At 50.3% G+C, this 22,422-nt stretch overlaps 1 protein-coding gene across 3 annotated transcripts in view; it reads left to right on the forward strand.

Annotated features, from left to right (window-relative positions):
• The window catches only part of MTMR14 (myotubularin related protein 14), a 91,030-nt gene that overhangs the window by 53,064 nt on the left and 15,544 nt on the right, over positions 1-22,422 (forward strand). For all 3 annotated transcript variants that reach the window (XM_083425355.1, XM_083425356.1, XM_083425357.1), the window contains exons 16-17: positions 931-1,069; positions 7,517-7,693. In XM_083425355.1, the coding sequence (XP_083281481.1) occupies positions 931-1,069; positions 7,517-7,693 (316 nt within the window). The remainder of the gene's footprint in view (positions 1-930; positions 1,070-7,516; positions 7,694-22,422) is intronic.

Genomic DNA, 22,422 nt, shown 5'->3' on the forward strand with positions numbered 1-22,422 from the left:
GAAGCGGGGCTTGCACGTGGGACACATTTAGGAGGACTTGAGCAACATCTGTAGCACTGTGTGTAAACCAGCCAATCCCAAATACGTCTGGCAGCCATTTCCACCATTGCACCGTATTTATTTCAGCTGCCAGGTTTGTGGGGAATTGCTGTCGACTGGATTGACGAACTGCTTCTTATTGTTCATCACTTGTAGGGATAGTGCTTAATTGCGGAAGGGGCTGCTTATATCTTGAGTATAAAACCAAGGACAACATAAATGCATGCACACACTTAAAATACACAAGGAAACAGTTCCATCAGAATAATAATAATAATAATAATAATAATAATAATAATAAAAATAAAAATAAAAATAAAAATAAAATAATAATAATTTTATTTATACCCCGCCCTCCCTGGCCAGAGCCAGGCTCAGAATGGCTAACAACAGTGAAATTACAGTAAAAACATAATGGGGGGGAGGGACACAATTTAAAATACAAGTTAAAATGCAGCCTTATCAAAACCATAAGGGGAGGGAAACATAAGGGTCAGACAGTCCGAACCAAAGGCCAGGTGGAACAGCTCTGTCTTGCAGGCCCTTCGGAAAGATGTCAAGACCCACAGGGTCCTAGTCTCTTGTGGCAGAGCGTTCCACCAATTTGGGGCCAGTACTGAAAAGGCCCTGGTCCTAGTTACGACCAATCTAACCACCTTGTGACCTGGGACCTCCAAAATGTTGTCATTTGTGGACCTTAAGGTCCTCCGCGGGGCATACCAGGAGAGGTGGTCCCGCAGGTATGTGGGTCCTAGGCCGCAAATATTAAAATGAACTGTTGTGTGAGGTAATGTGTGGTGGGGATCTCCGTGTGAGGTTTGTTTGCGGGGATGCTAGGTTTGCTACTTTATAGCAGAAAGGTAGTCCGACGTTGCTCTCTTTGTGTTCCAGAGCAGAGGGACCGGGGCAGCCCTACTAGTCTCAGCAGCGACTTCTCTCTCGTGATGGAGAACTCACCTGGGGCTGCCGGGAGCTTCACCTACGAAGCAGTGGAGCTGATGCCAGCAGGGTCCCAAACACAGGCTGCTTGGTAAGACCGTGTGTGTGTGTGTGTGTGTGTGTGTGTGTATGCATGTGCCTTCAACCATGGGGCAGGTGTATGTGGGGCGGCGGGTGGATGGCTTTAGTAAACGTGTGCCACAAAAGCAGTCCATTACAGTAGCTTAGACAGGGCCTAAGGTAGCAGCAGCTACATCCAGGCCTCTCACCCTTCCCAATTTTTGAAGTAGTGACCCCGATGGTACCTTGAGCCAACCTCACCCTCAGTGTGTTGCTGGGCTGGCTGAAGTTCCAACACACCTCACACTACATCCAGGTGCAAAATTAGGCACACAAATAAATCCAGTATTATTGCAGAGGCCCTGGGGAACCCCTTCATTTGGCAAAGGGCACCTGTCAAGTCAGAAACGGCCTGTCTGGTACCCCATACACACACAGTGCATTCCTCTCACCTCACTGGTTCCTCTCCCAGTACTGAATTAGAAAGCCTCTGGGACATTATACAGTGGTACCTCGGGTTAAGTACTTAATTGGTTCCGGAAGTCCGTTCTTAACCTGAAGCGGACTTTCCCATTGAAAGTAATGGAAAGTGGATTGATCCGTTCCAGACGATGAAAAACACCCCCTAAAACAGCAATTTAACACGAATTTTACTGTTTCACGAGACCATTGATCCATAAAATGAAGGCAATAATCAACGTAAGGTAAAGGTAAAGGGACCCCTGACCATTAGGTCCAGTCGTGACTGACTCTAGGATTGCAGTGCTCATCTCGCTTTATTGGCCGAGGGAGCCAGTGTACAGCTTCCGGGTCATGTGGCCAGCATGACTAAGCCGCTTCTGGCGAACCAGAGCAGTGCACGGAAACGCTGTTTACCTTCCCACCTGGAATGGTACCTATTTATCTACTTGCACTTTGACATGCTTTCGAACTGCTAGGTTGGCAGGAGCAGGGACCGAGCAACGGGAGCTCACCCCATTGCGGGGATTTGAACCGCCGACCTTCTGATCAGCATGTCCTAGGGCCCACAGCGCCACCCACGTCCCAATAATCAACGTACTGTACTATAAAATAAATAAGACAGTATTTTAGATAGGAACAAAAATTAACATTTATTTCTTTTCTTACGTGCACTCATTGTTTGGATGGGGGCTCTGGGTCCTCTTCCACAATCACAATCGGCTTGGCTCCTGGCATTCGCAGAGGCCTCAGAGAGCTCCCGCGGCTGGAGTCCAGTCGTGGAGCCTCTGCAGGCCCTGCGGACGTCGGGGCTTGGTTCCCGGCATTCGCGGAGGCCTCAGAGAGCTCCGTAGGCCCCGCGGATGTCCGGGTTTGCCTCCAGGCAGTGGCGAGGCCTCCGAGAGCTCGGACAACTTACTTCCGGGTTACAGTCATTCGTAACCCGAAAAAACGTAAGTTGAAGCGTTCATAACCCGAGGTACCACTGTACAGTCATAGAGATGGAAGGGTCCCGCAGGGGTCATCCATTCCAACTGCCTGCGATGCAAGAATCTCAGCGAAAGCATCCATGACAGATAGCAACCCTCTCACTTATAACTAGGAATGTTCTTCAGCCTGGGCACAGGGGACCCTTCCAAGCCAAGGGGCGGGAGTCAGGCAGGAGTGACTCAATGGATATAGGGTTCTACCCCCCCCTCCACCATCTTGAATGCACAAAATCCACCTCCTAGGGCTAAAGTTGGCCATCCTACATTCCGGAATGCTGCACTGTGATCTGCTGGTAGTAGGGCTTGCGAAGGCTCCTTTCTGGGAAACTGGAGAGCCCCTGCCTGTCACCATAGACGTTGCTGAGCTTGATGGTCCAGATGATTAAGCAGATGGACTGGATGATGAGGAATAAGGCACCTTCCTTTGTAGAAAAGGCTCTCAAATCCAGGGGGGAAGCCAGCCCACCAATTTCGTCCAAGCATGACATACAACTTGGCCCTAGGATAGGCAGATCCTTGACGGTGAAGGTCGTTCCACGGGGGGAGGGGGGGGGAGCTTGTTCTTCCCTCCCCTCCATTGGCCCGGACCTTGAAGTCTATGCAGGAGAGCAGCTAGCGGGAGAAGAGGAGAAGCTCTCCCACATGACGGGAGGCTAGGGAGCCAAAGGCTGGGGATTTCGGAGCCTTGCCCGCGGGCCTGCCCTGCTCAGTTTAATTTTTCTTTCTCCTCCCCAAGCACGTGTGCTAATGATATTTTACAGTGCAATTATTCTGAGCTAAATCTGGGCTGTGCTGAGAGGCAGCTGGAAATCCTCTGGGCAACAGTGAACCCTCAGCTTGCTGTTGCATGCCTGGCTTCTTGAAGTGCAAGGGGGGGGGAGAGAGAGAGAGAGAGAGAGAGAGAGAGAGAGAGAGCTGTTCAGAGCATGGGCAGCCCTCGAAATGGTGGCCCTGCCAAGTCTGCTCAGCACCCCAGTCAAATTGCAGGCGGCACACGGTAGCTGACAGTGAAAACCTTGCAGGGAAAGAAGGGCTGGCAGATGATTCCGCAGGAGCTGGAAGCTGTCCTGGGTTGCCCGAGTTGTGTGCAGGGCTGTCTGGAATTCTGAGCTGAAAGGCAGATTCTGTAGCCAGAGGACTTCTTTGTGTGCGCACACCGTCTCTGTAGTTCTCAATTTACAGCATGTGCAAGGATAATCCCGGTCCCGTGGGGGCTGTTGTATGTTTTGGAAGGGAAACTTGGAGGAGTGTCCGGGGGAACCAGCTGGGGAACCCCCCAAGAGAGGAAGGCTCAGAGCCAGGGGATTGGTGGTGGGACAATGATGAGTGGCCAGAGGGAGAAGAGGGAGCAGATTTGGGAGGAGGAGGCGTCGGAAGCTGAAGAGGCAACAGGGTTTAGTGAGCAGGAGGAAGCTGGGACAGAGAGGAGTCCTGATTCAGAAGCTGGAGAGGAGGGAGGCCAGGAGAGAGAGGAGGCCGGCTGCAGAAGAATACAGGGAGTCTCCTCCTGCTGCTGCAACCAGCTCCCCCTCCCTTCTGGTCTCCCAGAACACACAGAGAAATGAAAAGAGCAGAGGAGAGATTGGTTGTGCACAGGCAAAAACCCTGGAGAGGAGGAGACTTAGGCAGCCGTGGAAAGGCAGGGACTTTGAGTCCTTGCAACTGCCTCATTGGGGCAAGACCTACAGGGAAGAGTTGCTGGGATCACTTGGCCTGCGCTGTTTTGGTTTCTTCGAATAAAGAGTTAACTTCATTGACATTGTGGGTTTTTATCACTGACCTGCACCTGACTCCGGGACGCGGGTGGCGCTGTGGATTAAACCACAGAGCCTAGAAGTTGCCGATCAGAAGGTCGGCAGTTCAAATCCCCGTGACGGGGGTGAGCTCCCATTGCTCGGCCCTGCTCCTGCCAACCTAGCAGTTCGAAAGCACGTCAAAGTGCAAGTAGATAAATAGGTACCACTCCGGCGGGAAGGTAAACAGTGTTTCCATGCGCTGCTCTGGTTCGCCAGAAGCGGCTTAGTCATGCTGGCCACATGACCCGGAAGCTGTATGCCGGCTCCCTCGGCCAATAAAGCGAGATGAGCGTCGCAACCCCATAGCTGGCCACGACTGGACCTAATGGTCAGGGGTCTCTTTACCTTTACACCTGACTCCAGCTGCTGACAAGGAGGTAGTTGGTACTCAGCCCAGGAATCGCAGAGTTGAAAGGGACCTTGGCTTATTCAGTCTCCTCTGACCCGGGACCCGCCTTTAACTCAGATGTGCATTTGTGAAAAGGGCCGTGGCTCCTTGGGTCTCTGTCTCCAACATGGTTCCCTCCAGGTGTTGGGACTACAAGTCCCATCATCCCTTGCAGCAGCATTGGCCACGCTGCCTTGGAACTCAACATCATCTGGAGGGTGCTACCAGGTTGGAGAAGTTTGGCATAAGACATCAGCCGTGTAGGCGGTTTGGCACAAACCATGGTATGCTCTGTCTTCACAATCAGAGGCACCAGCTCTCCTGGATGTCGGTTGCTGGAAACCGCAGGATGCGGGGAGAGTGCCTTTGTGCTTGCATCCTGCTTGCAGGTTTCCTACAGGCTTGCCACTGCGAGAACAGAATGCTGGGCTAGATGGCCGGATCCTGCAGGGCTCTTCTTGCGTGCAAGGGAGAAAATCGAATCTCTCCCATGCAAGGAAGCCCATTTTTAGCTGCCAGTTCTGGGCCTCTCTCTCTCTCTCTTTCCCCCTGCGTGCTCCCCACCCCCCTCACAAAAGCTGGGACGGTTGCGGAAGCTGCGGGGAGCCCTGTCCTGTTTTTAAAAGCCTCTCTCTTTTTTTAATTGCCTCTCTTCTCTGCCTGCCTGCTTGAGTGCCTGTGGCTGTGTTATTAGGCACTTCATTAAGTCGCAGCCTTGTGCCCGCGCACAATGCAGCAATCACAAGGCAAGGGAGCGCATAAAGGCTCTCCAAAGCCTGGCCCCGCTGCCTTGCCGCTCTGGAGAGTGAGCCGCCGAGGGTCTTGCGAGGAAATCCTGGGGTTTCAGGAGAGCCCTTATTAACGTGCGCAGCAAGGGGTAATAAGCCAGGCCTCTGATAATCGCTCAGCAGGCAGCCAGGGAAACAGAAAGCATTGGGGAGGGGGAACGGCTGTGGAAGGTTCAGGTCTCCCAGCTGCTAAGGGCTGGCTTGCACCAAACCTCCCCATGAACACGAGCAGCCCTATAGCTCTTCCAGGGCTATGTATGTCTGAAATTGTGGTTTTTTAATTATTATTTGTGCAAATCTGGCCGTAGCTAAAGGCAGCCTGCAGGTGTTCCTGTGATCACAGCAGCTGGGGAGAAGGTGCCGCTGTGCGATGGCTGCAGCCCACCTTCTGGATTCACCTAAATGCTGTCCTGCTTAATCCTAGCAACGTCTACATTAGACATAGGAAACCCTTTGTGAATGTACCCTTTGGAGCAAAGAATTCCTGGCACCTCTCCGTGGCAGTGGGGAGATGGCTCCCAAGGCTGCACGGTAACACCTGGGGAAGCAGAATGAGATGGAAGAGAGAGCAATTTTTTTCACAATTCTGCTCTTAAGCGTGTGTCTGTCCTCCCCCCCCCCCCCGAATCTTTTTTCTCTGCTATGAATCAGTTCTGCAAAGATTTGTATGTGCTGCGTGCTCTTTATCTTGCTTCCAAAATGTAGCCTGTCCTCAGAATTTCAGTACAGTGGTACCTCGGGTTACAGACACTTCAGGTTACAGACGCTTCAGGTTACAGACTCCGCTAACCCAGAAATAGTACCTCGGGTTAAGAACTGTGCTTCAGGATGAGAACAGAAATCGCACGGCGGCAGCGGGAGGCCCCCTTAGCTAAAGTGGTGCCTCAGGTTAAGAACAGTTTCAGGTTAAGAACGGACCTCCAGAACGAATTAAGTTCTTAACCCGAGGTACCGCTGTATTTTTGGAACGATGAGGGAACGATGAAAATGAGGAGGGGGAAGAGGTTAAAGTCCTGAGGTTTTTAGGTCTGCGGGTGATAAACGTCATGGAAATGTTCAGAGTGCAGAAATGGCACCTGTCACTCAGTGTAAGCTTCGCCCAGTCAAGTTTGGGTCGATCTCGCCATTCTCAGCGCAGGATCCAAGCTTTGCTTCACAATAGCAGGTGCTTGGAAATCAAAAGAGTGAATCTCCATAGCAGCAGCAGCAGCAAAGCCCCATTGTCTTGGGAACCTGAATTAAGAACTGCAGAATAGGCAGCTGCTGGAGATGTCTGGGGTCTGGCCCCCAGAGAGCTGCTGTAGTAGCAGAGAGACTCAGAGCAGGGGAGGTGAGCTGGAAAGTTTCCTGGTTCAGATCTTGCCCCAACCATAAACTCGCTGTGCCGACTTTAGGCTTATCGTTGTTCTCTTGGGCGTAGCCTTCCCATCTGCGAAATGGGAATAATAGCGACTTTATAGGCTGCAGAGCGCTATGTAAATGCCCTCTTCAGCAGTCTTTCACCTGACTGCTAAAAACCTCCTAATAAGGCTTTTAGGGTATGAATAGCTTTAAGCTCCTGTTCTGATTGTGATTTGCTGTGTTGCTGGAGGGTGATTGTCCCTTTGTATTCTGGGCTTTCCATATTTTTTTTATGACAGTGTAACTCTATATAAGTTCAGTAGATTAACCTATTGTTAGCTACCGTGAGCCATTTCTAACGGAGAGGTGGAATAGAAGTGTGTTACATATATATTTTATCTCTCTTTCTTGTTGTATAGATTATTCTTATTTTTTTAAAAAAGAAAAAAGATCCACGATTATGGGAATGGGTGACCCCCCTGGCTGCTGTTCTCTGAGCTCCATTTAATGGTCTGAGCATTTTGAAAATCCAGGGGAGTACCTTATAAACCTTTGGCCTGACCTCCCTGGAAGCCTTTTTGGTGGAGCAGTTAGGAGGCAAGGAGGAACCTGCCTTGAGGCGCCCTAGACTTCCCCACTTGGCTTGGCATTCGCAGCCCTAGTAGGTGCATTTCCTTATTTTTTCTGTACTACTATTTTTATTTTTATTTTTTGCAGGAGGAAAAACTGTGCCTCCTCCCCACAGACAGTCCTGTGGGGTCGGCCGCAGCAGTCCGAGGAGCGGCTGCCCGTCCAGGGCGTGCTCGAAGCCAAGTCCTCCAGCTCCTCCTCTTCCAACCACTCGGAGAACTTCTCAAGGCTGGGAAGCAGTCCTCTGGAAGTGCCCAAAGCCAGGTGAGAGGCGGAGTGAGGCTTGTATCACTTTGGAGAGCGAGGGGTTGGGGCAGGTTGCCAAGCTGCGCAAGACAAGGGCAATGGTCTGCAGGAAAAGCGATGGCGGCAGCATTCAAGCAGCTGCACACGAAGGAAACCCTCCTTTCCCCCTTTTAGAAAAACCAGGCGTTAGGAAGGAATTGATCATGCAAATGTACACAAATTTCCTTCTCTGTTTGGGAACTTTTCGCCAAGTGCCGCCGCAAGGAAAAAGCACCCGCTGCCCTTCCCCTTGCGGTAAAAATATAATTAAAGTGGCAATTTGCTGCTCTTTAGTTCCACCCGGATTCTGCCACCTGAGATGTCTGCTCCTGCTGCCTCAGTTCTGGGCCCGGTGCCGACTTAGCAGAATGAGGAGAGGAAGAAAAGCGCTGAGTTTGGGGGATGGCAGCCCTTTGAGGCTGGAGGGGGGTCGAGAAACTTCACTGGGTTGTGCCGGCTGCACAAGAAGCAGTACAGTGGTACCTCAGGTTACAGGCGCTTCAGGTTACAGACTCTGCTAACCCAGAAATAGTATCTCGGGTTAAGAACTTTGCTTCAGGATGAGAACAGAAATTGCATGCTGATGGCGTGGCGGCAGCGGGAGGCCCCATTAGCTAAAGTGGTACCTCAGGCTAAGAACGGTTACAGGTTAAGAATGGACCTCCAGAACAAATTACCGTATTTTTTGCTCTATAAGACTCACTTTTTCCCTCCTAAAAAGTAAGGGGAAATATGTGTGCGTCTTATGGAGCGAATGCAGTCTGCGCAGCTATCCCAGAAGCCAGAAGAGCAAGAGGGATTACTGCTTTCACTGCGCAGCGATCCCTCTTGCTGTTCTCGCTTCTGAGATTCAGAATATTTTTTTTCTTGTATTCCTCCTCCAAAAACTAGATGCGTCTTGTGGTCTGGTGCGTCTTATAGAGCGGAAAATACGGTAAGTTCTTAACCAGAGGTACCACTGTACTAGGTCGAGCCAGATATCCCTAAAAATTCCTGCTTAGCCCTTTTACGGCTTTAGGGATTTCCCACTGCCCACAGTTTTCACTTTGTCCATGAGCTCTAGAATTTATAATTCTGAAAAAAGAGAGTGGGTTCACATTTTTGGTGGCGCCAGTATTTCTGCTTCCAGGCTTCAGATCATGCATGTGGCCCAGCAAATCCAGGGACACCTAGCAAAGTGCCCTGTGTATGTCTGTTTGTAAAAGCACCCAGAGGCACTCTGGTACTTTCTCTGCATCTTGCTTTGGAAGGGAATGCTAGAGGAATGTGTTAAAACGCAGGCATGGCTAGCAGGGGGCTGTGCCCGTGAATGCTGGAATTGGGGGCTTGGGCAAGAAGGTGCCACGCCATCTGTGGGCAAGAGAAGTTGGGCCCCCTGAAGGAAGTTTTCGGTATCATGCAGGTATGGCTCGATGCAAAATTATTGAACAACTGCTCCAAATTCGACTCTGTAAATTGTGTCTCGCTTCTTCCTCTCCTGCGGTGTTGAACAAACCCGCCGTAAAGATTTGTTTAAAGTGCTTGAGCACGTTTGGGTGGGTAGGGAGTCTGGGAAGAAGGCAACAATGGGTTAGTGCCATGTGAAATTGTTTCAGGACCAGGATCTGCAGTGTTGTAAGAACTGCATGGTCTCGCTGTTGCTCTGTTGAACTTGAAAAGATGTGCAGGTTATCAGCTGCCTTATGCTGGAGATGTGGTCGGCGGTATGTCAGATTTAGTTGTATTTAGAGGAAATGCAAACGGAAAGATTTTGGGGGGCTAAATTGCAAGGGAAATCGATCAAATTGTCATTTATGAGTCAACGATGGGCGCCGTGATTTTTTCTTTTCCAACGAAAGAGGGTGAATTTGGTGTTGCGTTCGTTAGCAAAATATTGGGGAGAAACTGCAGATCCCGTCAGTGAATGGGGAAAAGCAATGTGCTTATTTTAAACATATGAAAGACTCTCTCTTGTGGCTTGAAGCCCCGGAGTGTTACTTCCAACCCTTAAGCCAACCAGAGGCCTCTTGAGTCATTAACCAGGCAAGTCTTGAACTATCTGAAGTGCTTTTCTAAAAATGTCAGGGTATTGATTGCAATAAGAAACTAAAACTGGCTCGAATCAAATGCAGTTCTTGTCAAGGAACGTGAGTTTGGAAAGGCAGAGAGATGAAAAGCATAGAAGATTTAAGAACTATAGGTCTGAACCAAAAAAGATGACACACACACCCTCAATCTGTAAGGAATTGGGTATACGAACCGAAAGCGCATAGCAAAGAAAACCACAAAGCTGAATTCTAAATAACATACAAGTGAGATACTGCTAAATGTTTCAGAGTAGTGTTTCAAATTTCGGGAATGCTCTCTGCTCACTTTCTCCCCTACCCAACCCTCGGCTGCAGCCAGAGTTGCTTTAGAGCTGTCTGTTGTTCTGTCCATTGGTGTAAGAGGAGACTTTGCTCGTGCCCCTTCCATTTGAAGGTTGCTTGTGCCCGTGGGCAGATAATATCTTTTCGCGATGGCTCCCAATTCAGGAAATTAATGTACTTACAGAAATTTATCTCAAACTATCTTTGGCAGCGCTGTAAAGCCTTCCCCCCCCCCCTTTAATTCAGGTGTGCGGCTGGCTCCGTTCGCGCTTTGTCACTTGTGTAATTGTCTGGCTTCGAGATTTTTACCCTTAGGTCTAATTGTATGTTGTATTTCAAATGAGATGGTGCTGCCAAACCTTGCCCTCCCTTATCCACCCTGCCTTGGAGACGATACCTTGGTTTTGTAACTTCCCTGAACAAAATTTAAAAATTCCTTCCGGTAGCACCTTAGAGACCAACTAAGTTTGTTATTGGTATGAGCTTTCGTGTGCTTGCACACTTGGTATCTGAAGAAGTGTGTATGCACATGAAAGCTCATACCAATAATAATAATAATAATGATGATAATTTATTATTTGTACCCCGCCCATCTGGCTGGGTTTCCCCAGCCACTCTGGGTGGCTTCCATAGAAACAAAAAATACAGCAAAATATCACAGATTAAAAACTTCCCTGAACAGAGCTGCCTTAAGATGTCTTCTAAATGTCAGGTAGTTATTTATCGCTTTGACATCTGATGGGAGGGCGTTCCACAGGGCGGGCGCCACTACCGAGAAGGCCCTCTGCCTGGTTGCCTGTAGCTTTGCTTCTCGCAATGAGGGAACCGCCAGAAGGCCCTCGGCGCTGGACCTCAGCGTCCGGGCAGAACGATGGGGGTGGAGATGCTCCTTCAGGTATACTGGGCCGAGGCCGTTTAGGGCTTTAAAGGTCAACACCAGCACTTTGAATTGTGCTCGGAAACGTACTGGGAGCCAATGTAGGTCTTTCAAGACCGGTGTTATGTGGTCTCGGCGGCCGCCCCCAGTCACCAGTCTAGCTGCCGCATTCTGGATTAGTTGTAGTTTCCGAGTCACCTTCAAAGATAGCCCCACGTAGAGTGCATTGCAGTAGTCCAAGCGGGAGATAACTAGAGCATGCACCACTCTGGCGAGCCAGTCCGTGGGCAGGTAGGGTCTCAGCCTGCGTACCAGGTGGAGTTGGTAGACAGCTGCCCCTTGTTTTTGTTCAGTTGTGTCCGACTCTTCGTGACCCCATGGACCAGAGCATGCCAGGCACGCCTGTCTTCCACTGCCTCCTGCAGTTTGGTCAGACTCATGCTGGTAGCTTCGAGAACACTGTCCCACCATCTCGTCCTCTGTCGTCCCCTTCTCCTTGTGCCCTCCATCTTTCCCAACATCAGGGTCTTTTCCAGGGAGTCTTCTCTTCTCATGAGGTGGCCAAAGTATTGGAGCCTCAGCTTCAGGATCTGTCCTTCCAGTGAGCACTCAGGGCTGATTTCCTTCAGAATGGATAGGTTTGATCTTCTTGCAGTCCATGGGACTCTCAAGAGTCTCCTCCAACACCATAATTCAAAAGCATCAATTCTTCAGCGAACAGCCTTCTTAGTTGGTCTCTAAAGTGCCACTGGAAGGAATTCTTTTATTTTGTTTCGACTACGGCAGACCAACACGGCTGCCTACCTGTAACTATCTTCCCTGAGTACAGGATGGTATCATTTCCCCCTGCCATCCTGTCCATGGTGTGGACTGGCTGTTGCATTTGTTCCCTCTGCATATTTTAAATTGGGGTGATATTTGCAGAGGTCGCTCTGTTGCCAGCATCGTAGTTTGGGCCATCATGCACTCCATTGCCTCTCGAGACTGGCAGATCCCAACAACAGCTAAGGCTACAACTGCCAAGGAATAAACCTGGGGGCCCCTCTGCATGCAAAACTTGCCCTATGCCCCTGAGCTGTGGTCTCCTCCTCCTTCTCCTTTTGCTCTGGAAAAGGCATGTTCCAGTGTCTTCTGCTTTGGGGGCTGCTTGCCGGGGAGGACCCAGCCTCCTTTTCCCAAAGGGTGATGACACTGTTCTGTATGTGTGTGTTTGGCATTACAAGGGTCTTATCCTGGGAGCGTGTGGCCCCTCAGGCCCAGCATCTCTGCCATTGCCGATTTATTTTGGGGAGAGCTGCGGGCAAGGTAGCCACGCTCTTGAAAGTTCCACGGCAGCACTAGGGGGCCCTGCCACGCTGGCAGGCTCAGCTGTGCTATCTCGGCTGAGGGGCTGGCACAGAGCCTTGCCAACCCGGAGGAAGGAGATGGCTGCGCGTGGCTTTCAGATCTTCTGGACCCGTGGCCATGGCAACAAAGCACTTAGCGTCTGCCGCAGCGGAGGAAGCAGGGGCATTCCGGTGGGCCAGCAGCTACTACAATTGGTAACTTAATTGGCTACCTGCCACTTCCTGAGCGCACTGACAGGCAGGAGGCAAGCAGGGCAAGTCACGCTGAGGCCGCTGGGAGTAGGAGGAGGGCGTGAGAGGAGCGCAGCGCATGCTAGCTTGGGAGAAGGAAGGGAAGCCGGGGTGGGGGGTGTTTCTCTTCCCCAAGAGAGGGAGAGGGGAGCCTGCCAGCGCCTGGGCAAACTGGCAGGCCAGGCAGAAGGAAACCCCCGCGGTTGTCTGTCTCCGCAGACTGGATCAGGGAAGCTTAATTGAAGCCAAATAGGCATATTGGTAGTTAAGCTGGCAAGCGCATGCATCCCTGCACTCCCGATTGCCTGAAGCTGTGACTGAGTGGAAGGAAAGGGCATCGCTCAGTATTGCCCTGTGGGGGTTTGTCTGCTTTCTTAACAACAGGGCCGAGGAAGCTTCAAACGCCTCCGATCAGGCCTTTCCCACCTGTCCCGTGCAAGTGCAGCCAAGGAGCTTGCCTGCTAAACCACCCGCCCCCTGTCGTCTCAATCTAATCAGCACGTGCCCCATTAACAAACGAAATGAGCCACAGCGATGTATTTACTGGCCTGTGCCACATTTTAACGGGGGAAGCTGTATGTCTGTTGTCGTCCCCCACTTCCCCCCACATCGATACTTATCTCTGTTGTGTTAATATTGTCCACGAAGGCAGCTAATCTCAAAACATTTTGCAGAAAAGCTGGGTAGTCTGGGACCATGAGGAAAGAATCTTGGGAGCTTCAGGCAAACGCTTGAAGGCAGGATTGCACCTTCTTATTACGATCGGCTAGGCTGTGCAAAATGGGCCCTGGGGTGCAGAGTCTATCCCACTGTTGCCGTTTGCCTTGGAAGCAAAGTGGGGCCCCCTCCGCTGCGGAAGCGTTCCTGGGTGTCCGCAGGCGGCGGGATTAACACCGTGTAAGATGCGCGCAGGACAGTAATGTGGCTTAGCAAACTGGCTAAGCCGCGCCTGAATGCGCTTTTGCTAAACCCATTAAACAAAGCTGGCACAATGCGCTCAGATCCGCCGAGGAGCTCTGGGTCTGGAGACAGCTTTGTCGAAATGCGTAAAGCACAGCGGCAACTGCTCCCGGCCGGCAAGTGAGCACGGGAAGAGGCTTTGGGGTGGGGTTGGAGCTTCCCCCAGAGCTCCGAGACGCTGTGGTTTCTGTACTTCCTTGCTTCCCTTGTATGCGTGCGAGGCGGTTCTTTAGCCGCTGAACCTGCAGTTGAATGATACCAGGGAATGAGGGAGCTAGTCCTCTAGGTCTGCCTTTTGGCAGCTTAACCAGGCCTCTGCTCCCGTGCATCTATTTCACAGAGTTAACTAGACCGTTGGAAGGTTCAGGACACCTGAAAACAAGAGCTTCTTTATGCAGCGCATAGTTAAACTGCGGAACTCCCTCCCACCAGAGGCAGCGATGGGCCCCCAACTGGGGTGGCTTTCAAAGAGGATTAGACTCATTCAGGGAGGAGAGGGCTGTTGAGGGCTGCTGGCTGTGCTCTGTTTCCACAGTTGGAGGCAGCAGTGCTTGCTGGAAACCACAGAAGGAGGTCTTGTTCTTGAATCCTACTTCCCGGTTTCCCTCGGGCATCTGACTGGCCACTGTGAGAAGAGGACGCTGGACTGGACGGGCCATTGGTCTTGCCCAGGGGTCAGCAAACTTTTTCAGCAGGGGGCCGGTCCACTGTCCCTCAGACCTTGTGGGGGGCCAGACTATATTTTTTTTTGGGGGGGGGGGGGAATGAATGAATTCCTATGCCCCACAAATAACCCAGAGATGCATTTTAAATAAAAGCACACATTCTACTCATGTAAAAACACGCCAATTCCCAGACTGTCCACGGGCCGGATTTAGAAGGCGATTGGGCCGGATCTGGCCCCCGGGCCTTAGTTTGCCTACCCATGGTCTGGCCCCACGAGCTCTTGAGTTCTTCTATCCCAGCACTTCTCTATGATCAGGGGAAGCCCATGATGTCATCCCGATGATCTGCTGGTTTCCACTGCTTGAGGTTGTGGAGGAAGCTGCTGCTGCTGCTGTGTGCTGTGAGCAAATACCCTTCTCCTTGCACGCAAGCGTCCTGGCTCTTGGCCTTAATGGCCCTGTAATTATTACCCTGGGTCAGGCCGGTAAATGCTCTAATGTGACAGCAAACAGGCATGGCTGAAGCAGAGTGCTGCCGGCTGCCAAGTGCGTCGCTCACTTGCCGGCTGTGCTTCTGGGCCCTGCACAAAGATCTCCTGCCATCCAGCTGCTGTTAATAGAGTAATTATTAGCTTTCTGGTCTTTATGGTTAAATATTTATGTCCTGGGAGCGCTCCTTAACGCCATGTCTGCTTTTTGCAGGCAGCTGATTAAAGCAGGCAGGCGCAAACAGGCAACCGCCGGCCCAAAGGTGGCGGCAGTCGGTGGGGGAAGCGCGGTACTAAGCAAGTGAGCAAAGGTTCTGTGCCTGGACGATCCAGATTTCCCCACCACTATCACCACCAAAGGGATGCAGGTGGCGCTGTGGGTTAAACCACAGCGCCTAGGGCTTGCTGATCAGAAGGTCGGCGGTTTGAATCCCCGTGACGGAGTGAGCTCCTGTTGCTCGGTCCCTGCTCCTGCCAAACTAGCAGTTCAAAAGCACATCAAAGTGCAAGTAGATAAATAGGTACCACTCCGGCGGGAAGGTAAACGGCGTTTCTGTGCACTGTTCTGGTTCGCCAGAAGCAGCTTAGTCATGCTGGCCACATGACCCGGAAGCTGTACACCGGCTCCCTCGGCCAATAAAGCGAGATGAGCGCCGCAACCCCAGAGTCGGTCACGACTGGACCTAATGGTCAGCGGTCCCTTTACCTTTACCACCACCAAGGAAAGCTGGAATTTGCAGTCTGTACAACTGCATGGAGGACTGTGTGAATTGCACCAAGGGGATTTTTTTTGCAAATTTATTCGGCTTATTTTTAATGCAGAATTTAATTCCGTGTTTGTACTGTAAAGCACCCTGCGATCGATCCTCAGATGAAGGGCAGCACATAAAGTTAATACATAACAACAATAATTTAAAAATCTGCTAGGAGCTGGGGTTGCACAGTGCAAACCACTGAGAACCTCAGAGGGAGGTTTTGAGTTCATAAATTTTGGGCAGTGTTGCTTGCCCACTTTTTTCCAAGTGCACTTTTGCCAGTCCTAAGAATTTAGTCCCCCCCCCCCCAATGAAAGCGGAGATTCTTTGGAAATGTAAATGTAAATCTGCCCTGTTGCCACATTCTCCTTTTCTGCATTGGGGGTAGTATTATGGTATGGATATGCATATAGCTGAGGCTGCTGGTTATATTGGCTGCTTCTACATTGGAAGCTGATCTAAGGAAGAGAACGGGAGAGTGACTAACAAGCTCATTACTGTAAAGAGGTCCACCGGCAGGGCAATGAGAATCTTTCAATAGCAAGGATCGAATTAGTGCGTAAATTTCCCCCAACCTGGTGCCCTCTGGCCATTGTTGGACTACAGATCCCAGCAGGGACGCAGGTGGCGCTGTGATCTAAACCACTGAGCCTCTTGGGTTTGCTGATCAGAAGGTCAGCGGTTCGAATCCCCACGATGGGGCGAGCTCCCGTTGTTCTGTCCCAGCTCCTGCCAACCTTGCAGTTTGAAAGCACACCAGTGTGAGTAGATAAATAGGTACTGCTGCAGCAGGAAGGTAAACGGCATTTCCGTGTGCTCTGGCTTCCATCACAGTGTCCCGTTGCACCAGAAGCGGTTTAGTCCTGCTGGCCACATGACCCAGAAACCTGTCTGTGGACAAACGCTGACTCCCTTGGCCTGAAAGCGAGATGAGCACCACAACCCCATAGTTGCCTTTGACTGGACTTAACCGTCCAGGGGTCCTTTACCTTTACCTTTTTTTACAGATCCCAGCACCCACAATGAGCATGCTCAGTAGTGAGGGAGTTGCAGACCAACAACCCCTGGAAGGTACCAGGCTGGGGGAGGCCTCAAGCCAGGGCTCAACTCTGGAAGAGAAGGCCCGAGCTGTGAAGTTTAGAGCTTGTGAACATCCCTTGTGGTGTGAGATCCTGGAAAGCTGCTGCCGTGGAGTGTAGACAGAACTGCGCTTCTTAGGATCCCTCTACCTGAGAGCTTGCTGAGCTGCTGCCAGTTGTTGTTGTTGTTTAGTTGTTTATTCGTGTTCGACCTTTTGTGACCCCATGGACCAGAGCATGCCAGGCACTCCTGTCTTCCACTGCCTCCCGCAGTTTGGTCAAACTCATGCTGGTAGCTTCGAGAACACTGTCCAACCATCTCGTCCTCTGTCGTCCCCTTCTCCTTGTGCCCTCCATCTTTCCCAACATCAGGGTCTTTTCCAGGGAGTCTTCTCTTCTCATGAGGTGGCCAAAGTATTGGAGCCTCAGCTTCACGATCTGTCCTTCCAGTGAGCACTCAGGGCTGATTTCCTTCAGAATGGATAAGTTTGATCTTCTTGCAGTCCATGGGACTTTCAAGAGTCTCCTCCAGCACCATAATTCAAAAGCATCAATTCTTCGGCCATCAGCCTTCTTGATGGTCCAGCTCTCACTTCCATACATCACTCCTGGGAAAACCATAGCTTTAACTATACGGACCTTTGTTGGCAAGGTGATGTCTCTACTTTTTAAGATGCTGTCTAGGTTTGTCATTGCTTCTCTCCCAAGAAGCAGGCATCTTTTAATTTCGTGGCTGCTGTCACCATCTGCAGTGATCATGGAGCCCAAGAAAGTAAAATCTCTCACTGCCTCCATTTCTTCCCCTTCTATTTGCCAGGAGGTGATGGGACTAGCGGCCATGATCTCTGCTGCCAGTTAGAGCAGCCAATATAGGGTACAGAGGGGTAATGCATAGTCATAGCATCACATGCAGAGCTGATTCAAAAAATTAAGCCCAAACTGAACCCTGTACCAAAGCCAGAATTCCATTCTTAGGCCACCACAGGTTGGTGGTATTTGTGGATTTTAGGTTCTCTCCCACCCCCGTTCCTAGCTGGCTTGAGTGACGGATGTGAAGAAAGAGAAGCCAGAGCTGTCAGAAACCTATATAGCTCTTCCTGGGAGGGAAGGGTGGTGCAGTGGAGAGGAGTGACCTAATTAAACGAAGCCCTTTCTCCGGAGCTGGAGCTTGAAAGAATCTGGGCTGCTCGAAGACCCAGCAGATCTGAACGTTCTTCCTGCTAGAGGAATGGGCAGCAGCAAGACTCTCCCTGTCTGTTTTGCCTCACCTTTGTCCTGCTTTTTCTTCCAAGGGGCTGACTTCCAAGGAAGCTGCCTTACACAGAGTCAGACAGAGGCCCATCTAGTTATTGTCCACATGGACAGGTCTCCAGGGTTTCAGGTGCAAGATATTCCCAGCCCAACCCATTTACTGGGGAGGTCCCAGTAAATATTTCTCGGCTTGGTGGATTTCTGGAGTTTGGTCCCCTGTGCTTTCTACCTGTGCTGCTAACAAAGCATCGCCGACTCTGCTTTTTATATATAATTTTTATTAGATTTTCTGTTTTACAATTTAAAGTACTCATTTTAACATCCTTAAAATCTCAGTGACTTCCCTTCTTCTCTTTCCATGGTTCGTTTTACATAGCTCACATCCCTGCATCTTTTACAAAACCTAACCCATTCAGTATTCCATTATTGCATCCATCAAAATTTATTTACACTGTTGAATTTATCTTAATGCTGCCAATGTTTTCATGTCTACACAGGTTTCCCCCCATAGAGTCAATAAACATTTTCCAATCTTCTCTAAACGTATGTTCTTCTTGTTCTCTAATTCTATATGCTAAGTCTGCAAGCTGAGCATATTCTGCCAGCTTAAGTTGCCATTCTTCTTTGGTTGGGACCTTGCTCGTTTTCCATTATTGGGCTAACGAAACACAGGCCGCAGTAAGGTAAAGGTAAAGGGACCCCTGACCATTAGGTCCAGTTGTGGCCGACTCTGGGGTTGCGGCGCTCATCTCGCTTTATTAGCCGAGGGAGCCGGCGTACAGCTACCGGGTCATGTGGCCAGCATGACTGGTGAACCAGAGCAGCGCACGGAAACGCCATTTACCTTCCCACCAGAGTATTCGTCTACTTTCACTTTGACTGCTTTTGAACTGCTAGGTTGGCAGGAGCTGGGACCGAGCAACAGGAACTCACCCTGATGTGGGTATTCAAACCCCCGACCTTCTGATCGACAAGTCCTAGGCTCTGTGGTTTAACCCACAGCGCTGCCCGTGTCATAAAAACCGTTTTTGACACCTGGGAATTTCAGTCTGAATTATCGCCAATTATCTCTGATTTTGGAGGGGAAAGTGCGTTTAAGCATTTTTTTCAATTCATTATGGATTATTTCCCAACACCCTTTTACCCTTTTACAAGTCCGCCACATGTGAAAGAACATTCCCTCCACCTCTCTGTATCTCCAGCACTTATCTGATTCAGTCGCCACCCCTGTTCTGATTCAGCATCAAAGCAGTTGAGTTCTACTTGACTCCATCACCCCAGGAAAAGGCAGCGAGTTTTCACCTGTGTGAGTAAGAGAGCATGGGTGAATCAGGGAAGCAGAGGCATCTGGGAAGGTTTGCGTATGGGATGCCACCTGGTTACACAAGAAGATTTCAAGGGCAGTAGGAGCAAGCAAGTCATTCTGTTTCCTGAGCTCAGGGATAGCCAACATGTTCCGATCCAATTGCTATTGGACTCCAGCTCCCATGAGCCCCAGCCAATGCAGCCATGGATAATGGGAGTTGGAGTCCAGCCAGAACATCCAGGGGTGCAACGCCGACCGCATTGGCCACTCCTGCTTTAGTTAACATAAACACTAGCAGAAATACCATAATTCTGACACAGCTCGTGAGGTTGACTGCAGAGGTCAGCAAACTTTTTCAGCAGGGGGCCGGTCCACTGTCCCTCAGACATTGTGGGGGGCCGGACTATTTTTTTTGGGGGGGGGGGGAATGAATGAATTCCTATGCCCCACAAATAACCCAGAGATGCATTTTAAATAAAAGGGCACATTCTACTCATGTTGATTCCCAGACTGTCCGCAGGCCAGATTTAGAAGGCGATTGGGCCTGATCCGGCCCTCGGGCGTTAGTTTGCCTACCCATGCTGTAGAGCCACAGCAGCACATACATTTCAGAGAGACGGCACAAAACAATTTTTTTGAAAAAAGATTTCGCCACCGCTTGGGTCCCTGGTATTAAAAGGTTCTTATTGCCCTGCCAGTGGGCCTCTTTGCAGTTAATTGGCTTGTTAGTCACTCTGCTGTTCTCTTCCTTAGATCAGCTGTACTCGAGCACATCACTGAGGTCTTTTTTGTCCAGCACGAGTCTGGAGTAGAAAGGGAAGATGAATCCCTGGTTTGAAGTGCTGGCTAGTCTTGCCATCTCGCCTCCCACCCCTCCCTTTATTGTTGTTCTCTTGGCTTTCTGCTTTGTCCAAAAATCATAAGCCAAATTAATCCTCTGTATCGGCGCTCTAGTGTCTGTTCTTGGCGGAAGGCTGGACTTGAAACTCTAATAAGGTCGTGTGGGATGAAGGCTGGAGAGCTCTGCTTGCCAGGGTGAAAGGATTAGAGCTGGAGAGTTTCCGGAACATTCTCCCCAGCAGAAGAGGATGAGTTACTCTTCAGATAGATAAAGCTACTTTTGTGTTGACGACACCATTGGCGTTGTCCCCAACCTGATGCCCTCTAGCTGATGTCAGGCTACAATTCCCATTGGCCCTCTGGGTTCCACAGCACCTGGGAAGGGTACCTCGTAGGTTGTCCTTGTCTACAGCGATGGGCAGTGGCTTTCCAGTGGCTTGGATAGAAGTAGCTCCTCCTGAACTTGTGTTATGGGCTGGCTGGATACAGAGGCACCAGCTGGAGAACCCTCAGGGATAGAAGGCTCAGAGCTAGGCGATTGCTGGTGGGATGATGCGTGGTTAGAGGGAGGAAGCGTCGGAAGCCGAAGAGGCAACAGGGCGTAGTGATCAGGAGGAGTCTGGGGCAGAGAGCAGTCCAGAATCGGAGGCAGAAGTAGAGGCTGGAGAGGAGGGGGCCAAGAGGCAGAAGAGGAGGCCTCATTGGGGTCAAGACCTCCTGGGAACAGTTGCTGGGTTCACTAGGCCTTCAACCTGAGACCTCCTTCATGCAAGCCATGCAACAAGGGCCTTTCACACAAAAAATGTTTCAGGCACTCTGGCATGCTGACATCCGAGGGATTTAATATTCTTCACAGAGCTTGATTCTAGGCTCTGCTGGTGCTGCTCACAACTCTTCACAACTGTTTCATCCTTTGCTTCCAGATGTCACTGGTTCCTGCCTCTTTTCTTTCCTTCCTTCCTTCCTTCCTTCCTTCCTTCCTTCCTCTCTCTCTCTGTCTCTCTGTCTCTCATAGTTTGTCATAAACAAAATATCTCTCCTAAAATCTCCAGATTTAGGGAGGTTCTTTCTGCATTTAAAATGTAACTTATTCAGTGACCCGACGTGACTACAGCACTATGCTTGCATCAGTCATGTCCATCATGTACACTTGGGAAAATTGTTTAATTTTCACAGTGGAAGTTTGCAGGAGCTGGGCTTTTGTGCAGCTTTGAAGAAAGGTAGCAAGAGAGCACAGCGGGGGGGGGGGGGGCATGTATATCAAGGGGTAGGCACAGAAACTGATGGGCACCCTGCCCAAATCCCTTTTTTCCTCAATTCTTCTCTGATGCGCTGAGGGGCTGGAAACTTGCTTTTTAAAAAACGGAAGCAGAAAATGGACTCTAAATCAGCCAGTAGAGTCTATCATCTGGACCCCACAGGTGGCTGAAATTGCAGAGTTATTGGGTAAACCCGTGGCTTTGAATCCTTTCTGGCTGTGTCTGCAAACTTCGGGGCTGGCTTTGTGCTTCTGTGGCCATTCCAGATCTCTCTCTATTTCTGGCTTCCCTCTTCCCCTTCTGCTTTGCTGACCAAGCAGCCGGCGTTTCTCTCCTTCCTGCACTCGGCTCTTGGCAGCTGGCTTCCTACCGATTTCCAATCCCTGGTCCGGCCGCTTCATTGGCGAGCCGAGTTGCGTGAGCTTTGCCAGAGTCTACAAGAAGGCTCCCCAAATCTCTGGAAACATGATCCACCCAGAGCAGTATGTGTTGAGGTTAATTTAGACTCGAGGCCAAGAGTTCCTGAGTCACATTCTCTCTACCCGACATTATAATAAGTCTTGCTGCCGCTGCTGCTCTGCCTTGAGCCTCCTCCTTTCACCGCACTAAGACAATCTTCTGCGCCTCACATTCTCTTGTTACAGGGCAATTCCTCTCTGCTAGAACAGTCTTTCCTGCCAGCTAGCCCTGTGTAAGGTCTCTCTACCCTCTGCACTCCACTGCGGAGATCCGTGTCCTCTCATCTTTGTCCCTCCGCAGCCCCTTATCTCCACATTCACAATGTTAATGTACCAGCAGTCATGAAGAATATTCTTTTTTCTCCCCTTCCTCAGCCATTTGCCCTAAGCCCTTTCTTCTGTTCACACAAAGGCTTTAATAGAAGAATATAGATTTTTATGTATTGTAAAGCGCCCCGTGATCCTCGGATGAAGCGTGGTATGGAAATTATATAACAAAGAATTAAAAAACAATAGAATTGTAGAGTTTGAAGGGACTCAAAAGGGTCGTCTAGTCCAGGCACGTCCAACTCCCAAGAGACTGTGATCTACTCCCAGTATAAAAAAAAACTGGCAGTGATACAGTGGTACCTCGGGTTACATATGCTTCAGGTTACAGACTCCACTGACCCAGAAATAGTACCTCAGGTTAAGAACTTTGCTTCAGAATGTGAACAGAAATTGTGTTCCGGCAGCGGCAGCAGGAGGCCCCTTAGCTAAAGTGGTGCTTCAGGTTAAGAACAGTTTCAGGTTAAGAACGGACCTCCAGAACGAATGAAGTACTTAACCTGAGGTACCACTGTATA

Source organism: Podarcis tiliguerta, assembly GCF_965153285.1.
Source record: "Podarcis tiliguerta genome assembly, chromosome: 2".
Lineage (NCBI taxonomy): Eukaryota > Metazoa > Chordata > Lepidosauria > Squamata > Lacertidae > Podarcis > Podarcis tiliguerta.